Source organism: Olea europaea, chromosome 4 (assembly GCF_002742605.1).
Source record: "Olea europaea var. sylvestris chromosome 4, O_europaea_v1, whole genome shotgun sequence".
NCBI lineage: Eukaryota > Viridiplantae > Streptophyta > Magnoliopsida > Lamiales > Oleaceae > Olea > Olea europaea.
Window position 1 is genome coordinate 223,784 of NC_036240.1, and position 11,086 is coordinate 234,869.

Here is an 11,086-nt window from a genome sequence, read left to right on the forward strand (position 1 = left end):
TCAACTAAACTACACTAAGAGGGTGTTCGGGAACCATTTTTATGTAAAAATGCATTTTGAAATAGTAAATTGATGAGAAATGTCTGATTGAAAAATAAGGAAAAGTTTTTTATTTACGTGTAATATTATTTTAATGAAGAATGTGTGGTTGAAAAGAAGAGAGAGAGAAAAATGCATTTTGAAAAAAAATGAGTACCAAACGGAGCCTAAATTACTTTATTTAATAAACAGATTATAAAAAAGGAAAAAATATAAACTATAAGCAAAATAGACTCGATTCCTAATCTTATCGTTTCAATTATGTCACTAACATCTCAATAGAGATTATATCGTTCAAATGTGACTTGTGATCCCAATATCACCCAAGCTTGTAACTAGTCATGAAGACATGATTATATTAATTGAAAATGCATTTGAAATTTCAAAACGAAAGTTTATCCAATAGATTCTAGATTTAAAGAGAGCAGATTATTTTAATTTTATCTTTCATATAGATCTTCTTAATGTGTTTGAGGAAGATTTCATAACTCAAAAATCAATTTGTGAAACACGCTCGAACAACTAGACAAACCAAAAAATCTAGACTATTCAGAATGTCAAATTAGTAAACATAAGCTAGCTAATGACAGATTTTCTATTAATATGTTTGACGGCCCAGTATTGAAATAAACTTGAAGTTGGGTGACTAATTTGAAATTAGAAAATAAGTTTAATGAACAAAGCGAAAATTTGACCCAAAAAAATTAACCTTGTATATGATGATTACTTTTGATTATAATGAGAAAATAACTACTACTTAAAAAACACATGATGATAAATGACATAGGTATATATATCTGATTATAGATGTAGCCAACTTTCTTGCTACTATTTTCCAAACAACATGAATTGAATTCCACTTTGCAGAGTTGCTTTGTAATGAAAGTTGGTTTAAAAACAAAATTAACTTGGTAAATTACCGTGAAAGAGATAATGTCATCCAACATTATCTTGGTTGGAAAACGTCTGTCAATGGTGGAGGCGGCTACACAGATGCTCCATGGATTCACATTTCCGACAAGAGATGGATCAGGGCCGTTGTTACCTGCCGAAAATACTACGGGAACACCCAATTGCATGGCATGAAACGAACCAATACCGGAACTGGACTTAAAAAATGGCAACAATGGCGGCCTTGGACCAAAAGAAGCCGATATGATGTGCACTCCATCGTGCAATGCCTCATCAAAAGCTGCTAATATGTCTTCTTCAGTGCACCTTCCGTCAAAATTTCTGTTCCAGCATATTTTGTACACAGCTAGACGAGCCCTGGGGGATCCTCCCCGTGCAATGCCCTGCGCGAAACCAAATAAACTTGCATCCTTAGCCCGTGAACCCACAGCCGTGGAAGCTGTGTGAGTTCCATGACCGAGGGAATCTCGAGCTGATCGATATTCGTGGTTTCCTGTTTTGTTTATCGGTCCATATTGTCTCTCGAACCCTGCCAGGTAATAACGGGCTCCAATCAACTTCCTGTTACAGTGCTTTTCTGGATTGAATTTCTCTCCAGGCATGCATTTGCCCTTCCAGATGTTAGTTACAGGTCCAATGCCAGGTTCCTCTTTAAAACTAGCGGACTCTGGCCAGATACCTTACCATTCAAAAATCAAAAGAAAGAAATTAATTTCTAAAATACAGCCATTGTAGGATGTGATTGCTATTCTGCTAATATACAAGATACTAGAAATTGTACTTACTAATTGTGCATTGATCATGTTGATTAAATTGTGAAACGCATGCAGCTTTACATGATAATTGGGGATTGAAATCGAAGATTTCCCCTTGTTTTGGTTATAGCTTACTGCATTAGGTCACGTGACAGGAGGAGATACCTGTGTCGAAGACTCCAACAATTATGTTGTCACCATAAGCTAGCTGCGATGGAGTTCCTTGGCTGTAGTCCACGGCAAGACCCATAAAATCCCAGCTTCTCGTGGTGTCCAACTGGACTGTCTTGCTCCTAAACACCGATATCACTCCCTTTATATCTGCATTTAATTTTTCCGAGTTGATGAAAACTCCAAAATTAAGGTGATAAATATGCACTGTATTTTTATGTTGGAGCATTTTTTGTAGTGAGAAATTAAGAGTTAATAAGCTCATTACTAGCTAAGTTGGTTGCTTGGCTTGAATTAAGAGTTGCAGCAAAACCCGAGAAACTGTGCTTGTAGCTGTAGAGAATGGCTTGCTTTGCATCTTCTTTGCTGCATAAATAATTAAATTTAGGAAAAATATGTCAGATTCCATGCTTTAAGCAAGGGCATGGTACTATTCAAAAGAAATGTGAGTGGTAGATGACACCTTTCGAAGACACTAGAGAGAAGCTCAACATGATACTGATATGTAAGAAGATGATCTCGGTTTTGGTTGTGCCCAAAATAGACAATGTAAACCTGTGAGAAACATGAACCAAAAGAAAAAATTAGATGATATTGACCTGACTAGAGTGGAACAATATAGATGAAGCACTGAAGTTACATGGGAAGTGGATATTGAGTGAATTAAATAAAGTGAAAGTAAGAGGGGCAGGCCCCAAAAATGCTGGAAAACATTAGCCATTGCCTCAATGAAAAACCACATGGAAGGTTGGAATTAAATAGCAAGCAAAGGGTTGACTTTTGACTCCTACGTAAAGAGGGTTGTCATGAGAGAATGGTTTTGTATTGCTTGCCTAAAAGGATTTTAAAGCCGCAGGAAAAATGACAATCCTCCAGTTTTTTTTTTTTTTTTTTTTGGCAGAGGGGAAAATATTTTTGCCTGTCTCTATCACTTTCTACGTACACTAATATGTCTTGTATCATACCGGTCTATTCTAAGTGAATAACACCTGGAAAAAAAAAATTCCTTTATCAAGCTAAATCATCGAGACTATGAATACCCTTAAGAGAAGCACATGTGACTATCATCATTCATGACAAGAAAGAATGGCACAAAACTCTTTTTAGCCATCTTTTGCTGATGATTTTGATTAGGCAAATTAATGCAATACTGTATTATCTTATTCATAATCAGTGACAATAGGCAGTTTCGTTGGAAGGAAACATACCTTCAGGTTAATGATTTTCATTTCTAAGTGAAGGATAAATATTTCCCTTTCCGAATAAAAGCATTAATTCAACAGCCAGAACACTTGTTGAATATGTAAAGAGGGTAAAAACATTTGAAATTGCATTCGGAGTACTACAAATTTTAAGATATTTGACCGAACATCTTTCATCTTTGTTCAGTGGTACAATACTGAATATTTGATAAATAAATGAAAACTGGCCAAAATCTAGTGCATCAGAGAAAAAATTTCACTCTAGTATAATAAGCACATCTAGAAACAGCATACACTATAGTTTAGGGCCTTGCAATTTTGAGACTTTACTATTTGGCATCAAATATTTAATAGGTGTACACTTCACTCATGAGAATTGTCCAGCATTAGCCAGCCCAAACACGTTTAATAAGCAGAGTACGTATCCCCTGTGCAAGAGGTCCTAAGCTACCCAAGCTTCTTGTTGAATTTGATAAACAAGACGACAATGAATGAATGCATAGCCGTTAACAATTCTTTCTAATTTATATTCTATTAGTGGAAATTTATTCGTGCCAATAATCATAAAACATGTATTCCAACATAATTACACTTACAGCAGATGCAGCAACGCACTTAATGTTAGATAAATAACAAATGTATGGCAAATTTTTTGAACAAAGTATACTTGTATGTTCATAAGAGGTTTGCATACCAAAAGAAATCATTACCTAGTTAGCTAGATTTTTCCCAACACTGAGTAAAATAAGCCCATTGCATTGATTGCAGGATTATGATGAAAGTTTTAGGCTTGCACGGCACGCTGATTTTCACCGTCCAAGATGAAATTCACATCATTAAACTTTCAAGTGAACACTGAGAACATGCTTTGTGAATTTCTGTCATGGCAGTCTATGATTATGCATCATGATCTAATTTAGATTTGATTGCAGTAGTGCTATGAGTTTGGTTATATATGAGCAATAATTTTGACTGAAATCTTAAGGTTCATCTATTTGCACTCAAGTTAAGCTCATGTATGTAGAAGGTAGAATGTAAGTAAATTGAGGAAGATTTCAGAATTTATAACCACTTCTAAGCATTTTTTAAAAGTAGATATATGTAAAGAATCGTGTTGGCTTCAAATTATGCGCCAACCTGAGAGCCAATTATAAGTATTTTAGAAAGACATATAATTAATTACCCTTTAAAATTTATAAAAACACTATTAAGGGGTTTAATGGTGATATATTTGGTAAACTGAAGAAACTGTGCTGTCTGGCCTGATTTTAAGAATCTTTTTGTGCTCAAATTTCCTGCTCGGGATAGGGCATCTATGTGGTCGCAATGTTGGTAACCAGTAGAGGAATACATATTACTGTTTCTTTCTTTGCTTCTTCGAATTTTGACACATTATGTTCGTAAACTCATTGATAAAATGACACGGCAGAAAATAGATGGAATGATTGATACATACAAGACTCACCTCCTATCAAAACTATTCTAGGCCTGTTTCAGTTGCTTTACTTTGGCTTTCTCCCTGAGTGGGCTTTCCCTCCTCTCGAAGAGGCAGCCTGAGATTGGGAGAACAGTGTAGCCTAGGCTCTTGCATACTTTAATTCCTAAATAGTAATCTCCAATAAATTCTCCGGCTCTTCCATAAAGTATAACGAGTATATTGTGCTGATATATAAAGGTGAAAGAAAGAATATATTTGTTGCAACTGTAAAATTGAAGCATTCTGTAGAAGGCAAATGTCATCGAACGCTATGTGCAAGGACCTCAGTTACCCTTTTATGAATTGGTATACAACATTCAACAGATCTGTTAAGTTGAAAACCTGAATAATATAGAAGCATGCTTGAATTGCCAAACATGAACTTAAACTGCAGTAGTACTGCACAAGCTAAATTATCTGTTTTTACTAAATTGCTGCCGTAGACATTAGATGCAGGTCATGACAAATGATTAATTGCCAATTTCATTAGGAAAAAGGGACTATTAATTGTAATCCCTTCAAATAGCAAATTCTGTATCTGTTTTCTCTACTAATTGTATCTGCATGCGACGAACAATACTAGTTTTGATTGCTTGTACTGCTGTGTTTCTTTAGCAGTTTTCATGCTTCATCAGGAACTGTGGTAAGTAAGAAAAGGGGGAGGGCAGTTAGTTTCAGTCTTTTTTTTTTTCTTGGGGGCTGGGGGGTGGACGGGCTGGGGCTGTGGATATGTGGAGGTCTGAAAGGAATACATGAATAATCACAATGGTTACCCGCTTGCTCGCTTTAAAATATATTAAAATGAAACTAGTTTTAGTCAAATTATTAGATTTTTCTTTTTACATTGTCATTTGGAACCTAACTCTCGCAAGATTTTCAAATACAAACCTTGAGTGCTCCCCACCTGGAAGTGATCACTCCAAGAATTTCAAACAAGATGGAAACATACAAACAAGAAGCCCACCACAAACATTTCTCCCACATAAATTCCTCCAATTGTATCCTAAAGTAGATCCAAACACTAGTCAGATAAATTAGAATATGAAGCTTATAAGCTCAGCTTGCACCATATCTCTCAGTTCATATCTCCAAATTGGGATAAGTCGAAGGATTAGAAAATCCAATGTGTGTGTTGAGAGAGAGACAGAGAGATGCAAAACCAATGTATGGATGACATTATGAGGCTACCATCAATGAATTGTTGGATTAAAATATCTCAAGAGGCACTAAAAGAGAAATAGTATTCTTCACAAATCATCAGAGTTCTTCAAGTAAATTGTTCACTTTCTTCAAGTAATCTGTTCACTTTCACCGTTATATTTTCTACGGTGATTGACTGAATATTGAGTTAATCTCTCAATATAATTTAGTAAAATACTTATTTTGAAGCATATAAATTTAGTCTACAAATAATTATTGTTGATCAGCATCAAACTAACAACAGTTAGGTTCATCTAAGTATAGTATGAAAGCCAAAAAACAGCTGCACGAGCACTAATCTTTGTATGCCACTATCCATTTTGATTACAGCCACTTTAAATTGTTGGCATTCATTGCACCTAATTGACTAATATTAGAAAAAGTGATATTTTTATTATAAATCAAAATGTACTGTACTAATTCCTCTCATCACACGCTCTTAGCTGCTTATTGAAACGCATATTTTAGTTGAGCACATCCTTTTTAGTCCACGAGAAGTTGCTGATAAGATCTCCCTCAAGCTATAAAAATAATCAGTCTCTGTTATTTTGTTTTGATTGTTGTCTACACGTATACAACCAAAAATATCATACGAAAATAAAATAAATGAAAATGACTATAATGAGGAATTCCATTTAGTACATTTGCAATGGAGGAAGATTTATGTAGAAATTTTTCAATATTATACATAACACATAATTTTTTACAACTGGCGTAGGCTGAGGGAAACTGCGCATGTCAAGAAAAAGGGGATTTGGAGAATGATAGAAAGGGATTGGCAAAGGCGCCAGGAGGGTGTCCAATTACAGAAATGAAAAAAAAGCGCACTAAAAGAATCAATTAACTCTGCCAAACACAACCAAGATTCAAGAAAGTCCCCACTACACTAGTGCACCCCATCATTTCATTTGCAAACACTCAAAGACATACGACTCCTAAAACTCATTTCACATTGCACTTTTCTTCTTTTTCTTATTTTCTTTTGGGTGAAGGAGTGGGTGCGTCAACTTTCTATTTTGTTTTGGAGTATAATTTACGAGATAATAGTGCGATGGGTTTGTCGTAGTTATTGAAAGTAGGCTGTTTGATTGTTTCTACATAATGGGGAATTGCTGGTGTAGATGGGAACCTACAATATACAGAGTATCATCCAATGCAAAGTCCGGTGAGTTATCTTCCTCAGTTCTTGCTTCTGGGTGTTGCTGATGTTTCAACAACTAGATGCCGTTAAGGGACTAAGCATTTTGATAAATAAAATTAGATTTTTAGTGGATTTTGAAGAAAGTTGATCAAATATATATTTTCGAAACTTTGCCGATCCCATGAAATATGCTGCTGCAAGCGAGTTCATGGAAAGAAGATTTTCTAAAATGGCCAAAGGAGGGGTAAATATCGAAACTATAGGGGCTTGGGCTATTAATTTAGACTCTCTTGCTTTTACATATAAGTTTCTTTTTTGTTTGGATTTGGTGATGATTAGATATTCTCTCAAGTAAAGAATTTATTTATCTACAAGTTGAAGATACCGAAGTTGGAATCCTATAATATACATGAATCATTCTGTGTGAAACTAATTCCCTGTTTGATTTTCCTAAAAATCATATTTTTAGTAAATTTTGATGAAACTTGGATGAAATGTGTACTTGAAAATTTGATAAAATATTTGGTTAAAAATGAGTGCTAAAAAATGGAGCCAAACAGGGCCAAATAAGTTTGTAGCTGTTATGTTGTTATCCCATTTGTGTGACCTAATTAGGATTTTGTAAGGGATACCATATCTGAAATTTGGCTTTGCCACCAAGTTGGGAAGGCAAAGGACTAACGTTGATATACTCGATGCAGACTTCTTTTTTCTATCGTCGTGAATGATTGACTTAAGTGTAGAAATTTTTCTCTTTTCATTTCATCCTTAATATTTGATTTTCATGTGGCACTAGTTCATATTGATGACTAGTTTGGCTGTAATAGTAGAGACTGTGGCTGTTTTCATGCAAGTGAGAGTGAGAAAGATAGAACAAGAACAGAATTTGGAGAGATGCGTATGGATAGAACAAATTGAATATCACTCCTATTTATACGTAAAATTTCTGACAGGACTATAACCATCAAAACAACAAATATGCGAGTCTCCAAAAAAATGTAATATTTTCTTTCTACTTATACACCTATATTAAGTGTGTATTTTTGGCAAGTGATCTCTCACATTGGTTTAATCTCATAGATAAGTTGATCTCAACTTTTTCAAGTGTAGTGTTTTATTTTTATCATTATTTTTGTAATATTTTAAATCATCATGTTTAGAGTCTACGAAGGATCTAAGTCCATCAGAAAAGGCAAGGAAAGACGACACTAAGCTACCATCAAATCCTGAGGAAGTGGAACACCTGCGTCGTAGTACAGCAGCTAATCCACTTATTGCTTTTACATTTGATGAGCTAAAGGCGATCACTGGAAGCTTCAGACAAGATCACATGTTAGGTGGAGGAGGATTTGGAAATGTATACAAAGGGCACATTTCCAAAGATTTAAGAGAAGGGATCCAGTCAATTACTGTTGCTGTCAAGGTTCATGATGGAGATAACAGTTATCAAGGTCACAGGGAATGGCTGGTAAATGGTGAAATGTCCACTTTGACATGCTTGCATTTTCTTTATCCTAATAGATTTCTTGATCCTTTCTGCTGAGTTTTTTTTGTGGTTTTTTAGGCTGAGGTAATTTTTTTGGGGCAGCTTTCTCATCCAAATTTAGTAAAATTGATTGGATATTGCTGTGAAGATGAACACCGTGTTCTAATATACGAGTATATGTCTCGAGGGAGCGTTGAAAACAATCTATTTTCAAGTAAGTATTGCTTGTTCACTTCACAGTGTTAAACCAAGATGCATTTCTGTTTAAAGTATTGATTTATTTATTTGTAATTATGAAAGATTTCCTTTAAGATAGGCAGGTAAGAAAGTTCAGTGTCATTGTGAACCTACACCATATTTATTTTTTGCGTTTAATATTACCTCTATGACATCATTCCCCCATTAAACCATGTTATGATGCAGGTTTATGATTTTCAGGGACAGTGCTGTCCATGACTTAATAGGGCCATGACCAAAACTGACACGTACTTTACATCATAATACTATCATAAAAGTTTTACTTTCAATTCCCAAGACCACCCCTCCAGGAAAAAGGATGAGCTAGTACTTGCTGTTCGTCTTACTCTCACTGACCTTTCTATACTTGAACTGCGAGAGAGCTTTTAGGAAACCTTTTTTCTTATCCTTTATTTTGGAAGAGAGGCAACACAACAACATCCAGAGCACTCGAGAATATTTGAGAGGCATGTAATGTACCTCATTAGCGGACTCTGTTACAATTTCAATAGAAAGTTCTCAGACTATTTAATATGGTCTATATGCTTTTATTTATATTTTGGGAGAGGCATATGATGTGTTATTTCGAGAACTGCCAAACATGGTAATTTGATTAAATATTTTACTTTTTCATTAAATTTTTTGGTCTGATGTATTTTAAATTGGTAAGCTTCCATTATAAAAAGTATTGCATCCATAAGATCTTTCGAATTTCCGAACCAGCCTCCTATTCTTGTCTTTGTTTTTCCGTAGTATTGTCCATGCTTAGATGCTTCTTGCAGAAGTCTTGGTTCCCCTTCCATGGTCTACCAGATTAAAGATAGCATTTGGAGCAGCAAAAGGACTTGCTTTTCTGCATGAAGCTGAGAAACCTGTCATCTACCGGGATTTCAAGACTTCTAACATTTTACTGGACCAGGTTTGTTGTTGAAAAGTCTCAATTTTTTAGATATGTTTTTGAACTGGATCGTTTAGTTTATATCAACAGAAATGTGTGTTGATGAGAATGTAAAAATAGAAAAAAGTCATAGACTGTGCTAAATGAAGCCACTCTGAAATAAGCTCGTGTAGAGCCAGGTAATAACCTGGTTAACAAAAACAGCATGGAGTCTTTTATCTAGGAAGTCCCGCTTTTCAACTGAAAGCATCAACTTCCTCAGTGGGGTCAGCAGCAGAAAAACATTCTCATATCCTTCTTTTCCATGAAACCGTTTCCAAATAAGCTAGTTCAAAGTAAATGAAATTTTTATTCACAGAGTGCCTCCGCGATATACATGCTTAATATTGTAACAATGAAATTTCAAGATTGGCAGAATAATAGCATTTAGGTTCTTCATATATGGATCAATTTAAATTAACTCATCTTATTGGCTCATGCTTATGATTGTGTTTGTAACATGTCCTCTTTAAACAGGACTACAATGCAAAACTCTCTGATTTTGGTCTAGCTAAGGATGGACCAGTTGGGGACAAATCCCACGTTTCTACTCGCATAATGGGAACCTACGGATATGCTGCACCAGAATACATAATGACAGGTATTTATGTTTATCACTATCCTCAGGAATGCAGACAATTAGTTTGAAAATATATGCTGATATAAGAGGTCAATGTATTCTTAGTATCATATGCTACTCAACTCATCTTATGTAACTCTCAATTGCATAGGCCATTTGAGTCCTAGAAGTGATGTATATAGCTTCGGTGTGGTTCTACTTGAGCTTCTGACAGGAAGAAAATCTCTGGATAAATCCAGACGAGCTCGTGAACAAAATCTTACCGATTGGGCTATCCCTCTTGTGAAAGAAAAGAAGAAATTGCTTGATATTGTGGACCCAAGACTAGAAGGTGATTATCCCATAAAAGGAGTTCAAAAGGCAGCCATGCTTGCTTACCATTGCTTAAATCGAAATCCAAAAGCAAGACCACTAATGAGAGACATAGTAGATTCCTTAGAGCCTCTTCTGGTCCCTGATTTTGAGAAGTCTACTTTTCCTGTTACAAGGAAGATCTCCAACTCATCAATTTAAGTGATGCACAGTGAATTAGAAATATTACTTGTTTTCCAAAGCTTCTTCAGCTTTAGTTTATAGAAGGTTTCTGTATAATGAATATGATTCATGTTCCATTTTATTTTATTTTATTATTTTATTTTTATTTTTTTGAGAACAAAAAGAGATGTTTATATACGTACTTGTTTCTTGTGAGCTATACATGTATATTAGCCCATGTTTCAGCCACATTCTAAGAAAAAATGCATTGTTCATGTCAAATTAATTGAAAATGTGTGTTAAAAGATAAGAAAAAGTTTTAGATTTGCATGTAACATTATTTTATTGAAGAATGCGTTGTTGAAATGATGTCAAATCACCGATGAAAAATATATTTTTTTGAAAATAATGTGGCTCAAACAAGCCCTTATTGTTAGTAGGAAAAAGGTCTGGGCCTCATTACATGACAGGATCC

General features: G+C 35.0%; 2 protein-coding genes across 2 annotated transcripts in view; one reads left to right on the plus strand and one right to left on the minus strand.

The window, feature by feature from the left end:
• The window catches only part of LOC111394006 (subtilisin-like protease SBT3.18), a 3,896-nt gene extending 1,298 nt beyond the window's left edge, over positions 1–2,598 (minus strand). Inside the window, exons 1-5 of the mRNA XM_023019796.1 lie at positions 2,518–2,598; positions 2,341–2,432; positions 2,146–2,243; positions 1,872–2,027; positions 960–1,630 (exon numbers count right to left, since the gene is read on the minus strand). Coding sequence (XP_022875564.1) covers positions 960–1,630; positions 1,872–2,027; positions 2,146–2,243; positions 2,341–2,432; positions 2,518–2,598 — 1,098 coding nt within the window. The remainder of the gene's footprint in view (positions 1–959; positions 1,631–1,871; positions 2,028–2,145; positions 2,244–2,340; positions 2,433–2,517) is intronic.
• A 4,032-nt stretch (positions 2,599–6,630) lies between these two features.
• Positions 6,631–10,827, plus strand: LOC111393165 (probable serine/threonine-protein kinase PBL16). The gene is made up of 6 exons (XM_023018558.1): positions 6,631–6,921; positions 8,058–8,365; positions 8,462–8,597; positions 9,403–9,539; positions 10,035–10,158; positions 10,289–10,827. The coding sequence occupies exons 1-6, from the start codon at positions 6,858–6,860 to the stop codon at positions 10,648–10,650; spliced, it is 1,131 nt and encodes a 376-aa protein (XP_022874326.1). The 5' UTR covers positions 6,631–6,857; the 3' UTR covers positions 10,651–10,827.
• The last annotated feature ends 259 nt before the right edge of the window (positions 10,828–11,086 follow it).

Bases quoted from the DNA above. Each gene is read 5' to 3' on its own strand.
- LOC111393165 (XM_023018558.1), top strand. From the start codon at position 6,858: ATGGGGAATTGCTGGTGTAGATGGGAACCTACAATATACAGAGTATCA. The intron at 6,922-8,057 runs GTGAGTTATCTT...CATCATGTTTAG, and splicing joins ATCATCCAATGCAAAGTCCG to AGTCTACGAAGGATCTAAGT. The intron at 8,598-9,402 runs GTAAGTATTGCT...TGCTTCTTGCAG, and splicing joins TGAAAACAATCTATTTTCAA to AAGTCTTGGTTCCCCTTCCA.